This window comes from Buteo buteo, chromosome 16 (assembly GCF_964188355.1).
Source record: "Buteo buteo chromosome 16, bButBut1.hap1.1, whole genome shotgun sequence".
NCBI lineage: Eukaryota > Metazoa > Chordata > Aves > Accipitriformes > Accipitridae > Buteo > Buteo buteo.
The window spans coordinates 3,427,250-3,448,542 of record NC_134186.1 but is presented as its reverse complement, the minus strand read 5'-3'; the positions used below and the strand labels follow the sequence as shown (position 1 = coordinate 3,448,542).

General features: G+C 56.7%; 1 protein-coding gene across 1 annotated transcript; it reads left to right on the top strand.

Moving 5' to 3' along the window:
- Positions 1 to 1,927: 1,927 nt before the first annotated feature.
- Positions 1,928 to 19,352, top strand: TRIT1 (tRNA isopentenyltransferase 1). The gene is made up of 11 exons (XM_075047388.1): positions 1,928 to 2,237; positions 8,631 to 8,771; positions 9,230 to 9,328; positions 9,544 to 9,692; positions 10,591 to 10,733; positions 11,009 to 11,120; positions 11,488 to 11,600; positions 12,495 to 12,572; positions 14,370 to 14,479; positions 14,824 to 14,941; positions 17,396 to 19,352. The coding sequence occupies exons 1-11, from the start codon at positions 2,049 to 2,051 to the stop codon at positions 17,533 to 17,535; spliced, it is 1,392 nt and encodes a 463-aa protein (XP_074903489.1). The 5' UTR covers positions 1,928 to 2,048; the 3' UTR covers positions 17,536 to 19,352.
- The last annotated feature ends 1,941 nt before the right edge of the window (positions 19,353 to 21,293 follow it).

Genomic DNA, 21,293 nt, shown 5'->3' with positions numbered 1-21,293 from the left:
CCTGGATTATTTTTCCTCCTTTTAAGTGGCTTTATTGGCAAGGAGGGGCAGAAAGCCCACACTGGGCTTGGAGAAAGCTTTAGTGTAACTATAAACCCCCCTAATGGCGATCGGGGCAGTCGGTGTGGGGCGATCGCTGCCCCATGGGTCAGGGGCCGGGGCTGTGGTTGGTGGTAACCCTATAGGGAGGGGGGGAATGCAATCCGCTTGCTTCAAGGTGCATCGGAGAACTTCATATACCCAGATCTGCCGAATGGATGAAATTATATATATGTGTGTTCTCCCTGCCGTCCCTGAACCTGATGCTTTTGGGTTTCCTTCATACTGGCGGCGAAAGTCTTACTCTAAATGCAGGAGGGACACGGGATCCTGTTACTGCTGAGAGGTCAGAAGAGAGCTGCTGCTGCTGCAGGAGACTCAATCACCCACAGGAAGCCAGCCTTAAAAAGCAATGATTCTGCACGGAAGCTCTTAAATACCTGTTCCCTTCAGTTCCGGCAACATTTCACACTTTCTGCATGTTGCATCACAGTGTGTCAAAGCGTTTTAGAGCTGTATTAAAAGGTGCTCACAGGAACCACAGCTTAAACACGGAGCAGGGTGACCTAAATCTGACACCTCGCCCATGCGCAGGAAACAAAGCCCAGATGTACCAGTCCCTCAAATGTTTATTTTTGTTGTGTGTACACCGACACTTGCAGACTGGTGTCTTTTTTCAGCTCAAGGTGACCCTCCCAGTAAGGTTTTTAGTAAGGTGTGCTTTTTCTTTTCATGCTGAAGGCACATAGGATGTTTAAAACATTATTTTTCTTTCTTGGAAATGATGTGCAGATCCTGTGGTCTGAACTGAGACCATCACCAGTGAAAAATGTAGTTGGTCTCAAATTAAACCGAGGAACAGTCGCAGTTTTGCACATACCTTTGAGTTCTCCTGCTTAAAGGTGGCATGCATACATACATATCCACCTGAAACTTCCCTGGTTACTAAAGCAGATGCCTCCTCTCGTATTGCCACGGTAAGGACCAGAAAAGCAGACTGACAGTGCTATTAAGTGAACACAATAAACACACAGGGCTTTTCCTCCCCACTTGTTCAGCGCCGCAATTTGCAAATGTCAGCTGTAACCATCACAATTCAGCATCCCCAAGCCTGACAGAGTTATTTCTTTTAACCCCCATTGCCCTGCTCACCCCCTTGCCTCTGCTCCCACATCCCCCCCCCAAAAAAACCAACCCATTTCTGCTTTTCCGCCAGCGCCGGTTTCACGCGGGGCAGCCACAGCCGGACCCGGGGGATGTCTGTCGCGGGCGCGGTGCCGCCTTCACGCCTGGGCTGGCAAATTTTTAGGACAGTTTCCCGAGGCGGTGATAATCCTTTCCCTTCCGAGGAGTGTACCCCTCCCCGGCCCGCAGCCTCCTGCTCCTTGTTGCTATGGCAAAGGATGTGTGTTGCCAGGGAGATACCCTCCTCCCGCCGTCGCCATGGCAACCGTCTCCCTGCCTTCCCTCCCCTCTGTTGCCACGGAGACAGTCGCCCGCTCCCCATCTCATCCCCCCCCCGTGTTGCCGTGGCGATGGGGGAGGACGATCCTTCGTGGAGGCTGCTGCTGCGGTTGCCACGGCAACTCGCTCCTCTCCGTTGCTACGGCAACAGCCCCGCTCCTCACCCTCCTGCCCCGTTGCTATGGCAACAGCATCCTTCCCACCCCATCCTACCCCCCCCCCCCAAAAAAAAAAAAAAAAAGAGGTACCACGGGGCAGAACCCCACTCGTGGACGCAGCCCGGGGGTGGCTGGGGGTCTCTAAAGGCGGGGGGGTGCCCGGGGGACCCAAAAATGACCCGGGGGGCGTGGGGATGGGCAGGGCAGGGGACAGGGATGGAGACCCGCGTCGGGGGCAAGGGGAGGGACCCGGTTTGGGGACGGGAACCCCGCCTGGCAGAGGGACACGGGGCACAGGGCTCGGCCCCGTCCTCCCCGCGGGTGGCCCCGGCCCCGGCTCCGGCTCCGTCCCCGTCCCGCCCCCGTCCCTCCCGCCCGCCCGTCCCCATGGCAGCCGCCGGGCCGGGCCGGGCCATGGCGGCGGCCGCTTTCTGCTTGGGTCGGGCCCCGCCGCCATCACGGCCTCGGCCGCCGCTGGTGGTGATCCTCGGCGCTACCGGCACCGGCAAGTCGGCGCTGGCGCTGCAGCTCGGCCTGCGACTCGGTGGGGAGATCGTCAGCGCCGATTCCATGCAGGTACGGCCGGGCCCGGCCCTCCGGGGCGGCCTGCGGATAGGCCCCGCCACCGGGAGACGCCGGGGCCGGGCCTGGGGACCGGGGAAGGCCCGAGCTGGGCCTGAGGGAGGCCGCGGCCGGGCCTGGGGACCGGGGAAAGCCCGAGCTGGGCCTGAGGGAGGCCGCGGCCGGGCCTGGGGACCGGGGAAGGCCCCAGCTGGGACCGGGGAAGGCCCGAGCTAGGCCCGGGATCCCCCGGGGTGGGGGCTTTAAGGGGGTCGGGAGGCGTCCTGGTCTGGTCCTGGAGGGGCGGTGGGGCCTGGTGGAGCGCCCGGAGAGGGCCCAGCCCCACGGGGCTGCAGGGTGGGCTCCCCCGGGGACCCCGGGCCCCGTGGCCGGATGCTTGTGGGGAACGGCTGCTGGGGGGGGGGATCGTACCCGTTGGGTGTGCTCCCGGTGCAGGGCCCGGCCTGGCCCCGGTGCCCCTGTCCCGGTGGCCGGTTGCTCGTTTTCGAGTGAGAGAAGCGCGCCGTGCCCGCTTGTTAGCTCCGAACAAGGCAGTGCAACCAAAACTGCAGAGCTGGGTTTGTTCAACAACACCCCCCCCCCCCCCCAGTAAATTCACCTTTTGGAAGAAATGTTTTAACTTTAATCCACAAAAAGCTATGCGGAGGTGTAAGGAGCAGTTGGAGTTAATGGGTAGTAAGCGATACACAGGGTTGCTCCCGCAGATGCGGATCTGCTGACACGGACATTGGGACGTGGGCAATCCCATGGGACATGGCGCAAGTCCTCCCTAAGAAACCGCAGCTGGATCGAGGCCTTAGGGTGCGCACATCGGTCCGGGCCGGACCCTGCGTTGTGCTTCGCATCCTGGCTGGGAGATGTGGTGAGGCAGCAGGGCTGGCTGGTGCTGTCTGTCCTTCCAGAGGCTGTTTTATGGACGTAGCCTTACGTGAGGCTGTAATACGGCAGCTGAAGGCAAGCGCTCCCTTCCTCAGTCACCAGCAATGGGTCATCAACGAGATGCAAGAAAGAATATTAAAAATGATATTTGCTACTTGCCAGTGACAGTCTCTGTGGTCTCGTGTCTTATTGCAAGTGGCAGCGTGGAATATATTGGTTGTACAGTCAGGTTCAGTAAACACCAAGGAGCCTAGCCTCGTTTTTTTGGTCCTAATTGCGTTCAGCTACAAGAGCTTTGTCACAAGATGTAGATTTCAGCCACTGCGGGGGTTTTGTTATTGTTTAGCAGAATGTTTTCCTTCCTAATCAACAATTTCCTTGTTCTCTATAACGCCTGAGCTTTCTGTCAAGTTTAATGTTTAACGGTAGTTACTACGCTTTTTAAAAAGGCGTTTTCTGCCAACAACACCCTTTGCCCTTTGTGCTGCTCAGAGATCGACTCTCGCTGTCCTGCAGCCACCTCCTGGTTTCCTGCACCGGGCTGCCGATGCTGGTCACTGTTTGTATCCCAGAGAGCTAAATTTAAAAAATCCCTGTCCTGCATTTGGAGCAAGCAATTGGAAAGCTTTAATTCTATGGAATGTTTGCCTTAAGTTCTTGGGGAAAGGGTGTTTGAGGCCTGAGCTGAATTGACAAAATCCTGCAGGGGCAAAACATTCACGCGAGACGTGGAAGCTTTGTCCAGCGCTGCCTGATTGTGGGCAGCTGCCCTCCTGGTTGCCCGGCCCAGCCGTTGTGAACCACCAGGCATTGCCGGTGTTGCGAGCCCTTAACACGTGCTCCCTAACGAAGGACTGGCAGGTCCATCTCGCTCTCCTCGAGCTGGGGGTGAGACTGCCTGTGGACCGGTTTTCTCTGCAGACTCTGTCTGGGCTGGGGTGGCTTTTAGGTGGCTGCTGTTAAGTTTCCAAGGCGAGTTACTCTGCTCTAGTGTCTGCATCAGAAATGTTTCTGAGCAGAGCTCGGCTGGTGCGGTTTTACTAGTATTGACCGTCCTGATCTGGACAAGCCCTAGAGCTTTTGTTTGGTTATTCATGCCCGTTTGTGTACTGGGAATGCTGAGGTTCTCAGACCTTGCAGTGACCGCCAGCCCAGCGTACAGCAGGCTTCGATATCAGGGAAGCAGCTGTTGACTTCGGCGATCCTGCAAACACGAGGCTCCTGCTGCATCCCGAGCTCTGCAGATGTGGCTGGAGCCGACTAGCATGCTGTGAATTCTCGTTTCACGCTGGTGGATGTTTTGAAGCATGTATTTTGTGCTCTGGTTGTTTCGGGTCCCACTACGGGAATGCAGGCACTGGGAGGACTCTGGCTGCAGGCGCCCAATGGTATTCGGGCTCGAGTGGCTCTTGTCCTCTTTTCCTTTTAATCTCATCCTAGCGTGACTGTGGAGCGAGAGCCGAGCAGCTCCCCTGCTTTATCCTGTAACGTAGCGTGCTGTCGGCGCAGCCTCTCGGGGCGGCGAGGCGGGTGAGCCCTGCCTCTCCGTGGCCCCGGCCGCCTGAAGGCACAGCCTCAAGCAGCGTGTGTCTGCGCCTCCCCCACCACGCTCCACTAACCCCCGTGCCCCGCTTAGGCGGCTGCAGCCAGCCAACTGGGTCTGCTTTCTTGCTGGCTTTGTTCCCGTAGAATATTGTCTCCCTGCTGTATATCCCTCTGCCACGCAGAGCTGGCTCCGGTGTCCTTGCGGAAGAGTCGCCGGGTTTTAAAAATCCCATTGCTCATTCTCGACTGACAGCTGCCAGCGACCGTGTCGCCCTCAGCCCCCTCTGTCCATTCATCGCTGCGCCCCGTGCGGGCTCCGTGGAGCTCTGACAAATGCTGGCAGTGTTTTGGGCAGCTGCTGGGGCTGGAGCCAGGCTCGGGAAGGGGCCGGGGAGCCCCGAGCCCACCTGTTCCCGCACACAGGCACCCCGCTATCTCCAGGGTGTTTTCGTCATGGCCCTGAGTCGCTGTGGTCAAATTACAGACTTAGCTGCTGCCTGCGTGCAGCTCAGGAGCTCCGGTTAATCTGATGGCCTCTTAATCTTTCTTTTTGTCCTTTCTGTTGCCATTTGTCATCCCAGCGAGTTTCCTTTAGGAGTAAGTCATTCCCTGGGGAAGCCAAGTGGGGTGAAGCCAGTCCCGCTTCTTCATTCCTGATGGAGCAGTGAGGGCACAGCGATCCTGGTGCCAGCTTGCTGGAGGCCCCCATCCGCTCCCGATCCTGCCATCCCTTCTGGATTTCATACTTTGAAGTGGCGATGCAGTCCTCCTCCGGAGGCTGTTGTAGCACACTGGCTACACTTGTCACTTAGTGTGTCAGGTCAGGACATCTTAAGAGCCCTTGCTGACATCCTTCTCACAGCAGGGATCAGAGGGGGAGTGAATCGTGTTCTCCTAGCGCCCAAACTTGGTTTGGGTCCTCCGTGCCCCTCTCCACCTGGGAGATCCTTTGGCCCCTGTGAAGTTTTCACACTCTTCCCGGCCGTAGGTGGCTTGGATGTGTCTGGGGTCCCTGTGCTGCACAGCTGTCTTGTCACCTTCAATAGTGTGCTCCCTGCGCTCAGGGCAAGGACGGTGCCTTTCCCTCTCTAGGGCAGATGGTGGCAAAAGGACAGAGTTTGGGACTGTGCATGAAACTGGTGGCAGAGCCAGGGTTTGGGAGAGCCCACCCTTCCCGGGCTGTGGATCCTCACAGGCATCGTATCCTGAGGGTCGCTGGTGTTTGTGTCTCCTGCCTCAGCTTCCCCACCCTTTAAAAGGGGAGAGAGCGCTGACTTTCCAGCAAAGTACTGCGAGCTGTGGGGCTGACCTGCCCGGCGGTTTCAGCGGCAGAGGTGGGAGGACGCCGTCAAGGCTAAGCATCTTTAGTCCCCGGCTTGTGTTTGGTGTCTCGGAGGCCTGCTGCTCCAGGCTGCTGCTAATCTGTTTTGGGGCCTTAGAAAGCAACAAAGGCTTATCTGAGCCGCTTGCTGAAAATAGAAATGAGTGTCAGGAGGACGTCTCGGTGCGAGGCCCTGCCGACAGCCAGCTGGTGGAAACCTTCTCTGGGCTTTGCTGGGTGTGTGTAAAAGGCCGCCTTTGTTTCCTCCCAGCCCACACACTGACACCGCATTCCTCCTCCTCTTGTTGCCAGATATTCGGGGAGTCTCTCGGTGTTTAATCTGCGGGAGAACCTTGGGGAATTGGAGACTGAACTGTAAGTTCTGGCTCTGCCCTCGCAGGGCACTGGGAGCTCCCGGCTGCCTCCGAGCCTCCCCGCCAGCCCTCTGTATTGACCGTGATTTCAGGCAGACGAGTGGGAGTCGGAGGAGCTGGAGGGCTGGACTGGCCCTTGTCGGGGAAGAGAAGGCACTGAGCCAAAGGTCGCGGAATTCAAAGGCTTTTCGGTGCTGACTGGGGATCTGCGTTGAATGGCGCTGCTTAGCCCGGGCTTGGGTAATGGAAGGAGATCAATAGGCTGCAGCCAGCCACGGGGCATGTTGGCAGAGAGCTGCCTCTTGGGTCTTTCCTCCTGTCTGCTCGCCATCCCCTGGAGCCAGCTGGGTTTCTGCAGGGCAGAAAGGAAGAGCATTTGGTTGCCCTCCCGCTCCCCCCTTGCTTCCTGCCCCCAGGCGAGCCTTTCTCCGCCGAGGGACTGGGAGCAGGAGCTGGCCCTGGCCCTCCAAGCAGCAAGTGCAAGAGTTAAGCAAGACAGGGAGTGTCTGCCGGGCTGCAGCCGGTTCAGCCGCCCCAGCAGCTCGCATGACTGCTCCAGGCAGGGATCGGGCTTCCCTGCTCCACTAACCTCGAATCGTCCCTTGCTGCTGCCGCTTGGTGCCTTCTGCCCGTGGGTCACCTCTGTGTCACCTTGTCCTTCTGTCTGGGACCAGGGGAGGCAGTAGGTGGAGGCTGTGCTGCAGCCGGAGGTTTGGCAGCTTCTCAGAGGGGATTAAGGGGAAATTTGTTTCTGGAAGTCTGGCCCTCTGGCTGGGGTGGTTTCTGGGTGATGGAGGAGGAAATGAGTACAGCCATTTCCAGTCCCTTCTCCCATCAGGCCAGTTTATCCCAAGCTGGGCGACTGCTCCAAGCGGGGAGGTGCTGAGAGGCTAAACACGTCCTCCCTCCGACCACGGCACGGAGGGTGCTCAGTCCTTGGCACGGCTCAGAGCTGGGCTGGACAGAAAGGCTTTATGTGCCCTGCTGTGACCACACATCTGCTGCCAGCACCCTCGGGGTGCGGGTCCCTGCTCTGATCCCTGTTTGTCTGCAGCTCTGTGGAGCCTCGCAGCACCCACTGACAGGGCAGTGCCAGGGCACAGGGGCATTCTGCGCTGAGGAGGGTTGTGTTTGCGTGCTGCGGGGAGCAGGGCGAGGAGCCTTCCTCCCTTCTTCTGGGTGAAAGATGCTCTCATCTGAAAGGGCTCTGCTCACGGGACCCAGCCGAGCTGTGGGGATGGGACGCCAAGCTGAGGCAGCTCCGGTACTTGCACCACCTGGGTCTGCGGGCTGGGCTGTGGCTGTTGCTTTATGCAGCCTGGAGGGTGGATTTGGGCCGTGGCTCCGATGCGTGCTGCTGGGATTGCAGGTTGCCTTGGCTCCTCACCAAGAATGCTGCCGAGGGGTTGGTTTGGGTGGCTTTTCTTTCTGCTCTCCTTTTAGCTGTCTAGCTGATTGAAGACACACCTTGAAGCAGCGAGATGCTGCTGGTTGCACTCACCAGTGTCTCCTGGCACCTTGGTGCAGGACAGTGCCTCTTTTCCCCTGGGGTCACTGACCTGCACTGGTGTGTTTTGCTCCCCTTTGTACCTGACTGGCTCGGTGAGAGCCAGCAGCAGGCTGTACACCAGGCTTTTAAGGTGTGCATGAGCTGAGACCGTTTGTATGTGTTTAGGAGGCTCCATGAAGTTGCACGTTGCATCCAGAGAGGTCTTTGTGTGTTATGGGAAGCAGTGATCCTTGTCCCCAGACGAGACTCGGTGCTGTGCTGGAGACAGGTATTTGGAGAGAGGCATACCTGAGCTTTTAGCTGCAACAGCAGCAGATGAGGAGATGGCAGCTTGACGGCAGCTGCCCTTGTTGTTTTGGAGCTCTGTGCTTCGGAGCCAGGCTTGGCTGGTTACGCTTACTGGGCTCTGACACTGCTCTCTGATCACTCTTATCAGCCTTTCCCTCCCTAACTGCAGGGTTATATCAGACCAGGAAAGCAGTTGCAAGCGGTTGGACTCACGGTTCATCTCCCGTGCGCAGGAACAAACACCAGAGAGAGGCAGTTTGGCCCTGACAGAAGCAGGCGTTGGCGAGATTCCTGCTGCCTCGCCTGAACGGGGCATGTGCCCCTGTCTGTGCTGCCTGCTTCTCCAGAGATCAGCGAGGGGCTCGGAGGGGTGATCGGGACAGGCAGCGGCTGTGTGTGGGGGAAGGAGCAATGGTCGGTGGGGGTTTCATGGGACACAGAGGTGAACGATGGGCTCTTCTCTTCCCCAGGTGTACAAGGGCTTGGACATCATCACGAACAAGGTTTCTCCCCAGGAGCAGCGTCTGTGCAGACACCACATGATCAGCTTTGTGGATCCCCTTGTCTCTAACTACACGGTGGTGGATTTCAGAGACAAAGCTGTGGCTCTGATATCCTTTAATGCTGCAGCCTGCCTGGCCAAGCAGATATGGACTTCCTCACTCCACAGCCAGGCCTGCAAGAGGCATCAGTGTTTGCATCAGACTTGAGCTGTCCACATTGCAACTAACTCCAGTTTTCAGAGGATATTGCTGGCGAGGGGGCCTTGGAGCTTCTTTTGTCCAGCTAATGCTCAGTGCAGCCCATCCTCAGGGCTGGTTGGGGAAGATCTCTGCTGCACCACAACAGTGCTGGGCTGGGTATTGCCCTCCCTGGGCATCCCTGAGTTTTGATGGTAGCTGACACAGGTAGCAGAGGATAGTGAGAGATGAGGGACACCTGTAACCCTGACCTGCAGCCTCACTGGCTCCTTGGGGCTGGGAGAGTGGGGTCTGGGCCCCAGGCTGCCGCTCCCCACAGCCCTCCCTCCCTGCCATGCATCTCTGCTTATGCTCCCTGACTGTGCTACATTGAAGATATCTTTGCCCGAGACAAGATCCCGATTGTTGTGGGAGGAACCAACTACTACATCGAGTCCCTGCTCTGGAAGGTCCTTATCAACACAAAGGTACTATTGGGGGGGCTGCATATCCCTCTGGGAAAGGGTTAGCCCTGTGTTCAGGGCAGGCTTCCTGCAACCGGGCACGGTGCTCCCCCTGCTAGAGTGGGGCAAGAAGAACCAAAAGCCCCTCCTTCACCCTGTGGGTCTCGGGGATCTTCTTGCTTGCGCTGGCCTTGCACACGGATGAGCGGCTTGATTCAGGGCTGCCTTGTGCCCCACAGGAGAAGGCCAGCACAGCCCCCGGGCTGGTCACCGACAGGAAAGTGGAGCTGGAACAGCTGGATGGCGTTGAGCTCCATCGCCGCCTGAGCCAGGTGGACCCAGAGATGGCGGCCAAGCTGCACCCCCACGACAAGCGCAAAGTGGCCAGGTGAGTTTGGCGTGCCGGGGGCTGGAGGTGCCAGGGCCCAGTACCCCTTCCCAAGGGAATCGTGTGCCTGGGAACACGGCAAGATGGGCTCTCCCATCCCAGGCAGGCACTCCTAGCCTCTTAGCAAGGTGCTTGGGAACCTTGGAGCGCTGGTGTTGGGGAGCTCTCTGGGATCTGAGACCTTTGGCCACGCAGCCCCCAGCTTGAACTTGCCTTTGGGATCCAGGAGAGCACATTGCTCCTGGCTTGGTGCACCGGGGCTGCTCCCGCTGCGGTGCCCCAGCAGCAGGGTTTATCTGGAGCTATTTAAAGAGCAAGCTGCCATGCTGGCTGCGTAACATACCTGAGCTCTGTGGGAACAGCACTGGAGCAAGACCAGGCTTGCTGCTTTGGCGGGCCCAACCCAGCCGAGCCCTGGCCCGGGGGGAGCAGAACGCCGCCCACCCCATTCGCACGGTGGAGGGGGACGGAGGGTTGGGCACCCTCCGCAGCTTCCTCCACCTCCCTGGCTGGGCTGGGCTGAGCTGGCGGTAATGCTTTGCAGCATTGGCAACGCTGGCCCCTTCCCTGCAGCCCTGCCTGGCTGGAAAGGGCAGGGCTGGAGCCAGAACCCCGTCCCCTGCAGGGCTTGTCCCGGTGCCAGGCAGGAGTGGGTGGCTGTGCTCTGGGCTCCTTGAGTGCCATCGCTGTGCTCTGCACTGCATTGCACCCCCAGGACCTGGGTGTGCTCAGGATGCCGGGCACGGGAGGGGGCAGAAACCTGCCCTCCCCCCAACATGAGAGGGTTGGATCACAGCGAGTGTCTGCGGTTCCTTTTGCTGGAGCCCCCAGGGCTGCTGGGGAAATGGAAAAGCTCATCCTCACCCAGCCTCTGAGCTCTGTCTGTCTCTGCTTACAGGAGCCTCCAAGTGTTTGAAGAGACGGGGATCCCCCATAGTGAATTCTTGCACCAGCAGCAGGAGGAGGAAGGTGGGGGGCCTTTAGGTGGGCCCCTGAAATACCCACATTCCTGCATCCTGTGGCTCCATGCAGACCAGGCAGGTGAGAGTGGGCTCTTGGCTGGCTGAGTAAGGTGATGCAGGATTAGGGCTGACTCCCTGCTCCTGCCCCAGCCTCCTCCCTGAACAAGGCAGCAATTCCTTTGGCATCAGTGGGCGTGACGGAGGACTCGCTCCCCTCGCCTGCTGGGCTCTGCTTTCCTCAGGTGGATCGGGAGGCTGGCAGTGCCGAACCATGTCCTGACACGTTGTCCAGCTGTGGTCCTCCCAAGGGCACAGCTCCAAGTGGCTGAGCGTGTCCTGCTCTTCTCCTCCCAGCTCTGGACCAGCGGCTGGAGAAGCGGGTGGATGACATGCTGGCTGCAGGACTGCTGGAGGAGCTGCGGGACTTCCACCGACGCTACAACCGAGAGAAGGTGGCTGAGAACCGGTGGGTGAGAAGCCAGTTCCCTTTCTGCTCCCACTCCCACCTGACAGACCCATTCAGGGCCCAGACCAACTCTGCCTGCAGCACCTCCAATGTGTTGCTGCTCCCAGCCCTCTCTTCGCAGCGTCTGCTCCTGCGGTGCTGCTTGAGTGTTCACCCAGCGAAGCTGACGTGGGCTGGCACTGAAGGCACCGGTCTGCGTTCCTGTGTGTGCCTGACTTGGCTTGTCCCCTGAGGCCATGGGCTTGTGTCACCTGTGGGGGTCCTGCAGGGCGAGGCGCAGAGACCTCAGCTGTTCTGGGGAGGGTTGAGGTCTCCCACTGTTCCGAAGGAGATGGCCTTGACCCCTGTCTCTTGTCTTGTTCTCCAGGCAGGATTACCAGCACGGCATCTTTCAGTCCATCGGCTTCAAGGAGTTCCATGAGTACCTCGTCAGTGAGGGGAATTGCTCGCCTGAGACCAGTGCCCTGCTGCTGCAAAAAGGTGGGAGGATCACCCTGTGTGCCCTGCGTCCCTCAGTCCCACACAGCTCCAGGTGACACGGCGTGATGCTCTGAACCAAGCTCAAGCCCAGAGCAGGTCTTGCTGGGGTTGAGCTGCACCTTTCTGTGTGCATTTTCCCTTTCTGCCAGCTCAGAGGGGCAGGGACTCCTTTTTCAGTGGTTGGAGAGCATCTCTGAGCACACTCAGAGCAATTCCTCCCTCCCTTCCCCCAGGCCTCTTTGCAAGATGTACTAGGCACAGCGTGACTTGGGATCTGGAGCTGGTCTGCTGGTGACCTGGGTGATGGGATCCCAGCTGGGGTGTGAATGCTGTGGAGAACAGGGCTAGAAAGAAGGAATGAAGCAGAACTCAGCATCTGGTTCAGCAGCAGGATAGCAGGAAGGGATCTGGGGATCTAGCAGATCACAGCATGAGTCAGTAGTGATGCGCTGTTCGATGGCACGCATCATTCTAGAGCGTCTGGACAGATAGGCTGTTGTTAGAAGAGAGCTGCTCTGCTTCTCAGCACAGCAGAGGTCCCAGGCGGAGCTGGTCTGTGACAAGGAGGGTTCAGTGCGAAGTGGAGATGGAGGCTGAGGAGACCACAGAAATGATAAGAGGCTTGAAAACAAGTCTGGTGCGGAAGGGGCTTGTTGTGTCTGCTCAGGAGACTGTTACAGAGGGCTATGATAAGGCTGGTACTAAACACTGAAAGGTTGTACAGTGGTAAACTATCCTCTGGGCTCACTGTGGGTAGGACAAGGAGTCCTGGGCTCTGTTTGTGCAGAGAAGTATTCAATTAGGCATTATGAGAGCAGTGCAGCCCCCGAACAGCTTGTCTTACCTGCTAAAATAACAACAAAGCTTTTATTTTTTACTCCCTCTGTTTCAAAGGGATCCAGGCCCTGAAACAGGTGACCAAGAGATATGCCCGGAGGCAGAACAAATGGGTCCGAAACCGCTTCCTGAGACGTAAGTCCTCTGTTCCTGCCCTGCCTTGCCATCCCTGCTCTTGCATCTCTTCTCATCCCTCCTTGGCACATCTCCTGCTCCCAGCTCAAGAGAGGAGAGTGGTGGCTCCTCTGCTTTGGGGCAGCATGTGTTGGGGGGGACGCGAGTCTGGCAAAGATCAGACAATCCTGCTTGGATTCTCCCCGCTGGCCTAGCCTACCCTGGCTCTGCAGGTGTCTGCTGCCGGCCAGATCCTTCCAGGAGCCACAGGCACCCAGTGTCCCAGTCCACCCACAAGACTGCCCCAATTCCTTCCCACATGTTTGGGTTGTAGAGCAGCTGCTCAGCCCTCCTGAGACAGCCCACCCAGCACTGTCCATGTTTATCTTGCCCACAGCCTCCCTGCCCAGACACTCGGGAAGCCAGCTCCTTCTCACTGCTTCCCCTGCACCCCTGGTTGCCTGTCAAGGGAAGATCCCCTCCCAACAGAAGTGCCATCAGGATGGCTAATACTTCAGCGGAACAAAGCGAGCAAAGGCTCAGCCCCACTCCGGGCAGCGGTAGATGATGATGGCCACAGCATCCCTGCAGCCTATCCTGCCGACAGCTCCCAGGGGACTCAGGGAGGGGGTGCCCAGCATGGTTCCTCTCCCCACGCACCCACACGTGCTCCCTGCGCAGGGAGAAAAGCCCAGTTTGAGAGCTGCCCTCCAGATTAGGAGCAGGAGCCCATTGGCTGCTCTTTAGCCTGGGCCATGCTCACCGCAGTGGCAAGGAGCCAGCAGGACTTCCCCATCCCAGCCCCAGCCTTGGAGCAGGGCCAGCAGCGGCAGCTGGGAGCCGGGCACTTGTTGAAAGGTGCTTGGTAGGGGCAAAACAACAATATATTAAAAAAAAAGCAGGGAGAAACTTGAATCAAAAGATGGGCTTTGAACGAGGTGCAAGAGCTTTCCTGGAGCCATGTGCTTGGTGGATGTGGCTCACCTTTCTGGTGGCAGGTGTGCTTCAGATCAGCCCTGTCGGGAGCTTGTTTGTGGTTACAGCAATAAAAAGCAGCACCTGCTGGAGACTGGCACGCGGCAGCCTTGATGGCTTTGTCCAAGCGGGGCCGTGTGCCCGATGTCTGCGGGGAGGTGAGTCGCAGCAGGGCAGCGACGTCGCCGGAGGGAGTGGGTGCTCTGATTGCAGCTGTCTTACCCCAGCCAGGCTGCAGCGAGCACCCCGTGCCTTCGCACCGGGCTGGGGGAAGCCAAAGGGGTGGCTTTCAAACTGTGCCTTGTCAGGTCGAGGCGTTAGGAAAGCATCTCCCGCCATGGCCTGCTACTGTGAGCCAGGAGCGTTGGCCCCTGCAGCCACAGAAGCAATTACAGCTCTAAGTAGGAACCTGCACTCGCAGATTCCTCATCCAGACTCCGTGCCTGCATCTCCTTGTAAGCTTTGTGTGATGGCTTTGTGCCTGGATCTAGCTTTTTGATCTTATGCAGCCTCCTGTGGACCATGGCTGTGATGAAGTGTTTGTTGTTGTGATGGGCTGTTGGTGTGCTTGCATTTCATAATGCTGTCCCGAAGGCAGACAACCATGAAGATACTTGCTTGAGGTCTTAGGTGTTCTTGCTGTTTGCGAGGGTGATGCCCCCCCCAAGCTGAGGTCTTTGGTAATTTTGGCTCTGGAAAGGCTGGTGCTATTTGCTTCTGAATGCTAAAGGACAGCTAGATAGCAAAGAGCAGATCCTCTCTGCTCACAGTGTGACCCCGTGGGTGCTGGGACATGATGTTGGGGGGGTTGTGGCAGCGACCTGCCTTTCTGTGTCTCTGTAGGTCCCGGGCCCAATGTGCCCCCGGTGTATGGCTTGGAGGTGTCTGATCTCTTGCGGTGGGAGGAGGATGTGCTGAAACCTGCTCTGGAGATTGTGGAGAGCTTCATCCAGGTACTGGGGAACTGGAGTTAACACGTGAGCCATGACTGAGAAGCCAACTTCTTGCTAGTCTCTAGGCCCCGTAACTTGGCACTTAGTCTCTCCCATGAGCAGGGCTGTCTGCTTACATGTCCAGCCTTGGGCTTTCCTCGCAGCAGCAGAGGGTTGTTGTTTAAGCTGAAAATTTCTCCTGATGCCCAGTACGCCACTTGTCTTGCATGGTAAAACTGCAGCATCTGTCCTGCTAACCTTAGTGTTTGGGTATGGCAAGTTCACATCCCAAACTCTACCAGAGTGAACGCAGCGAAGCAAATTTTCATAGCCGAAACCAGTTTGAGACATTATTTAATCTACAGGGACGTGAGCCCCCAGCAGAGCCTGTGAAGATGGAGTACGATGTAAATGAGAACAAACGGAGTCATCGCGTGTGTGAGCTCTGCGACAGAGTCATCATTGGGGACAGGGAGTGGGCAGGTAGGATGCGGTAAGAGGGAGAGGACCTGGGAGGGGACACAGCGAGCGCAGTTACGTGGAGGGATGGAGCGAGGCAGTTCTTTGAAGCAGAGCGGCTTCCTTGGCTGTCTTTGCTTGGCCAGATGACCCTCAGCACATGATCTTGGGCTTTCAAGGATTGTTTACAGCCTGTGTATGAAAGCAGCCATTTGCAAGCCCAGAGGGGGTGCAGGAGCTGTGCCACAGCAGCCATCTGTCGGGCTTTCCCCCCCTTCCCCGGCACCCAGTAAACACTCGCGCTCTCTGCTGTCACGCCAGACATGGGGATCTATACGTAACATCAAGCCTCAGAGCTGTCTGTGTTTAGTCAAGACTGCTGGTCCTTTTCAGCACTTTAGATACTTTGTCAAAAAGCACAGAACAAATTTGTTTCTTCTAAAATTTTGTTGAGTGAAATGAAAGTTTCTTAATGTTTTAATAGTTCAGTTTTGCTCCAGTATCTCCTATTTGTGTGTTTAAAAAAAAAAAAGAAAAAAGTATTCCTAGCTGTAATGTTAATAGAAAGGGATTTTCTATTTTCAATAGACTTACTTTAAAAGAGCTCAGCTGGAATCAGATTAACTCAGTGAATTTATCTGTGCTGTGAGGCTCATGCTGAGAACCAGAAACAAAAAGTAGTGGAGAAACTGGCTGCAGAAATGAAACTGGTAAATCTCCATGTGTTGCCCAAATGCAGTATATGCAGACACAATGCAGAGATAAATTTCCCAGGTCGTTGGTTGTTGGATTTGAATGAGTCGCTTATACCTATTGAGCCAGGGAACTGCTGAAAGCAAAGATGGAAGTTGGCTCAGCATAGGAAGCTCATTGTAGTGAGATCAGTTTGTAAGTGTAATAATTCTTATTTTAGCCAGTCTCAGCTGTCTCAGCTTGGAGGTGCTTTGAAGGAGCTCTACCTACTCCAGAACTAGAGGACTCTGAAGGCTATCAGAGTCTGTACCATCCTTCCAGGTCCAGCAAGTTTTATGACTGAGTGGGAACTCCTCAAGATCCCCCCCCAAACACTACAGCTGCAACTACATGTCCTCTAGGGATGTCATCCCAAATTCTGATAGATGAAAGAGAATACCTTTCTCAACCAAGACCAGCTGTTGTTCTCTGCATCCAGCTGAATTTGGCTCAAATCCCCAGATGGTGGGAGAAAAATGGTCCAAAGCCTGGGTGTTACTTGTAACTGCAAAATGTAAAAGCTCAAAGGGAAGTGAAAACAGTTGTGGGAGCGGAGTCGATCTGCAGTCTGGTCTGTTTTCTTAAATCAAGTTACAGATAGTTCTGGGAACTGCATCCCAGTACCCCACTGGCTTTGGAAGATTTTAAAGTTTTATCTAATTTTACAATTTGTATGGACTTAAAAGAGCATGCCTCCCCAGACAGCAGCAGAAATCAACGCTTCTTCCAACCACTGTAAGCTTTGGTGTTGCTTGCAACAAATTGTAAGAGGTGAGACTTTATTTCAAGCTGAGAGTGACCCTACAGCATTGTGATAAAGCAGCAGCTTTGCATGTAATTTCATCCTTTGGCAGAAAAGGATGACTGGAAAACACCTGAGGGCTTTGATTCAGTGAGCACATACCCTCGTTTAATTAAGGCCCTGCATGAAAAGTTTGCTGCTTTAATTGCTGCTCTGATCTCTTGGAAATAGCAAAACCGCCCTGCTAAGATGGTACATTGGTCTGGTTAGACAAAGCGCCTTCTACTTAGATAATACCACTGATACAGGAAGTTTTACTGTCCTTAACTATGTGATTTCAAACAGAAACGCAGCTCCTGCTGCCCTGCTGCATCAGTACAAGTTTCATCCTTGGGATTACACCTCTGTTCCCATCCGACTCCTGCTGAAGTGCTCTCGTAGCTGGGGGCCTTGCCCTGGAGTTATGCAAAAGCATAATTATGCTCCAGGCTCCATCCCTAGCCTCTCTGTAGATGTACAGGATATCCCTGGTGCTGTGGTGCAGGCATCTAGGCTTACAAATGATCCTGGCGGTGCTCCATGGCGTGGTGGATAGTTGCACAACCTCGCCTGCATCCTGCAATGTGCCGCCTCTTTGGTAACACTTTCCTTTCTCCCGTCCTCCCGGCGTTGTGTCTCGGTTGGGAGCAGACTTGCTGGGAGGGTTGAGTCCTGACAATCTGGAGTCTTCTGCATATACAGAACTAGGATTTTTCCCTCTTCCAGTCCTTCTTGCAGTCAGGAGAAGGCTAGGAAGTGTTGTCCCCCTTTGAGCGCCGGTAGTTTGGCCTAGAAGCATCCTGAGAAATGGCCAGGGCAGGGCTTGGGAGTTCACTTTTCTGCGGGAATCAATTGTGCAGGAAGATGGGAAGGGAGGGTGCTCTGCACTGCACGGCGAGATCGGGTCGGGTGTTCCCTTCTCAAAGTTCCTCAGAATTAAACGCTCTGTTTGCCTCTTCCTCCAGCTCACACACGATCCAAATCCCACCTGCACCATCTGAAGAAGAGAAGGAAGCTGGAGGCCGCCAGCCGTGTTGCAGAGACTGAGGGGGACAGTGGGGGCCCAGAAACCTTGGGCGACGACAGCAGCTTGCCTTTGCCGTAGGCCTGCAAACCAGCTGGCGAAGGGGAGCAGCCGCGCTTCCACCTGTACGGCGAGGAAGCGACTTAGTCCTGGGTGGCCTTGAACCGAACGAGCTGAGTCATTTTTTTCAGGATGGGGCAGGTGTGGAAGTGACGGCCAAAGGCCGTCGGCTGCATCAGATCTTCTTCATGTGGCCTCATCGCGCCGTGTTCCCATGCTTCCCCAGCCCTGCCTGGAAAGGGCTGGGCCCTGGGGCAAGGCTGCTAGGAGCATCCTCCCATGCCAAGCGTTAATTCCTGCCAGAGACGCAGCATTATCCTTGGAATGGTTGAGCTGATCCTGCTGGCATGCAAACGTGTCGTTCTCAGAGACAGAAATACCCTGCACTCCTCCAGCTTGGCCAGGAGTGCAGCTCTGGAGCTGAGTGAGCTCTTACTGCCTTTATTGTGGAGAGGATTTTTTTTTTTCTTTTATATGGAAATAAAGCTGCAAGATTCTTGCGGGTTCCCCTCCCTATTAACAAGCGCAGTTTTCTTGCTCTCTGTTTCTACCTGGCCCAGGTTCCCTGCTCTGGGCACAGGGCAGGAGGTCCAGGCCTGGTTCCTTCTTCCAGTCACCTTTTCTGCAGCTTCTGAGGGAGCTGAGCAGATGTTCTCAGCTTGGTGGAGGCAGGCTGATCCCTATGCACATAGCAGGTGCAGAAGGAGCTGGCACCTGTTAAACAGGAACTTGGAAATGATCTCATCAAGTTTGCAACAGATGAGCCTGTCCTAGTTAAAGCTGAATTCCCGGGGGTTTACACTGTGGTTTGGCAGTGGGAACCAGCCCCGCATTTGAATCCGAGTTGCTGAGCAGCAAATTCCTTGTGCCACGTCCGCAAGGCAGTTGGTCTCCGCAGCGTCCTTCCTGGAGGACGCAAGCGCCGTCTGCGCCACCGCGCTTCCCGGCGTGCCGCTCTGGGTGAAACTGGGACGGCCTTTTCCAGGGCATTTGGGATTCTCCTGGCAAATGCAATCAAGACGGTTCCTCCTGGGAGGGTTTTGGGTTGGTAGAGCACACATTTTTCCTTCAGCTGCTTGCGATACACCATGTGGCAAGAGCCATCTCTCAGGGCTCAGCCTGCGAGGGGAAGAGCTGCGTGGGTGGATCTGCCATCGCAGGCTCTGGAGATGCCTGCTCTGGTGGGGATTAGATTAAACCTCCGGTTTGTGTTCCTCAGCACTGAATTATTTCTGTAACGCTCCGTGGGGTGGCTGCCTTGAGCTGTTTGATAGGGGTGTGGGGTGGCTAGGGAGCTCGGACTGAAAGGAATAAGCAGGGAAGAGCTGGGAATTTGGGTTGGCTTTTCTCTGCCAGCATTGGGCAGAGCCGGGCATCAGCTTTGAAATTCTGGGCACCGCGTTTGTGTTGCTGGGTCTGTCTGCAGCGCCAGCTGAACCTCTTCTCCAGCCCAGACTTGTTTGCCATCCACGCTGACTCAAGCGTGTATGAGGATACGGGCTCAGCCCAGCACTGGCGCCCACGGCCAAGAGGTCATGGCGTGGAACCGTGTTCTCCTAGCCTGGATGGATGAGACGGAGGTGAGGCCGGGCATAAAGCCCCATTTGCCGCTGATGTGCTGAGTGTGGTCTTCTGATAGACGGCACGGACACCTTGAGTCATCTCCCTGGGCCAGGCGAGGATCGTCGGGGCAGCTCTGTGAATGAGGGGTGGGATTATCTGCTCTGTCTCCTGAGTGCAGTCAGATGACCATACTGTTAGAAATGGATTTAATATCCTTAATCGGTTTAATATGAACTTTGTTATCCCCACAGATAAATGTTATTCCTCTACCACAATAGCTGCTACTCTGCCTGTTCTGTTCACGAGCCTGTGCGTAACAGGTTGTGCTGCAGCCACGGTCGGGCAGGGTCTCCCAGGCCTTCCCCCTGCTCCGTGCCGCCTGCTGCAGTGCCTTGTTTTGGGGGTAGCAGCTCCTGTGAGTCCCAGGAGAATGGGGGGGCTGGCACATTTGCTTGTTCATGCTGTGGCTGGACGGCTATAGGAAGGTGGAAGCACACCCTGATCCTGCCAGCAGCAAGAAGCAGGTGAGTTTGCTTTCTCAGCGAGGTAAGAACTGTCGATGAGGACACGGCTTTTTATTTATGCAGTGCCAGTGCCAACATCCCTGCGATGATTTGCTCTCCAGGGAAGAAGCTGGTGTCTGTTGTACCTCTGCTGTTCGGAGGACTCGAGGCAGGGACTGGGATTGAGCTCCTGGCAAGGGTCGCACCAGTTCCTGGTGCCGGCACATGTTCAGCTCCTGCTCCTCTTGCTCTGGGCCCTGTCTGCCTCCCTGGTCTCCTGCAGAAGAGACAAACGATGCGAAATCGCTCTCCAGTCCCGGCCAGGACTCGCTGAGAAAGTTGTTGTGGTCTCAGCTTTCAGGCTGCTGTCAGTGCCGAGAGGTTTGGGGATGGGGAATGGCACTTCACTCCATCTGCCCTCCTCTAATCCCCAGACAAACGCAGCTCTTCCATCTGTGCAGCCGGAGCTGCCGAGCCCATCACACCAGCCACTTAATCTAAATGGCTTTGGCCAAAGATAAGGTCATTAATTACACTGGGATTAGAAAACAGTACAGGCCTGGCGTGGCTTGGCTTGCCATCAATTAAAGTCCTCGGCGCCCTGGCCTGGCTGAGCGTCGCAGCTGGAGAGCTTGAGCTGGAAGAGCCCCATTCCCTCGCTGATCCGGCATCGTCCCCATGGCACTGCCTGTCCTCGGAGGGGTCCCCTCACCTGGGCACTGGCTTTTTGGCACGGCGCTGGGGTGGGCTCCTGTCCCCAGCCACCGGCAGGGCTGGGTGCCAGGCAGAGTCGGTGACGCAGGTCCCGGGGGACACGGCAACCGCCACGGCAGCCGGCACAGCCCGAATCCTTGCGTCCGGCAGCGAAAGGTACACGGGCAGCATCCCACCACCTGCATCCCCATCGCTTACTGCCTCCAGCCTTCACCAGCCCCTTCCGTGGCACCACATCAAGCTCGGCCCCGACTTGCTGCCCGCAGAGGACGGGGGGGGCTGGCGGAGCCCCACTGCTCTCAGTTGTGGCCACCATCCCTGGAGCTCAAAGCAGCCGAAGCCCCTTTGCTGGTCTCCGCTCCAACGTTGTCCGTGATATTTGAGGACTTGTGCTTTCTTCTGGTTCCTCTACCTTTTGGTTCCCTTTTCTTATCATGTTTTGGCTGTAAAATGCCCCGATCTGCTCAACCTGCAGGAAACTTCCCATCCGTGCGGTGCTGCTGGCGTGGGATGTGCCACCTGCCCTGTCCCGCAAGGTGCTGTGGGGGGCACAGCTGGGGCTGAAGCCACAGATGTGGCACGAGTTTGGCCTCAGCCCTCCCCTTGTACAAAGAGGTAGCGCTGCGGGGGGCCGGGGGGGGACACACATTATGGGCGGCCAGGCTGTAGCTCTGTGCCAGGAGCCATCCGGCACCGTGGCACCGTGGCACAGCTGCCATCTCGCCCGGCACTGGTGACCAGCTGGTGTCTGTGCCTGTGTTCGCTGGTGGCTTTTTAAAGGATCCGGCTGTCCCTTAACTCCCGTTGGAGGTCCTGGGTGGTGATGCTGTCCCAGCTCTTCCCACCCCAGTTCCCACACTGCGGGGTCGATCCTGTCCCGGTGCCTTGGACAGGCTGGGGACCATCTGGGGGACGGTGTCACCTGGGGACGGCAGCTCCTGCAGACACGCCACGCGGCAGCTGCGGCCACCAAACTGAGCCGTGTCCTGGCCTCATCTT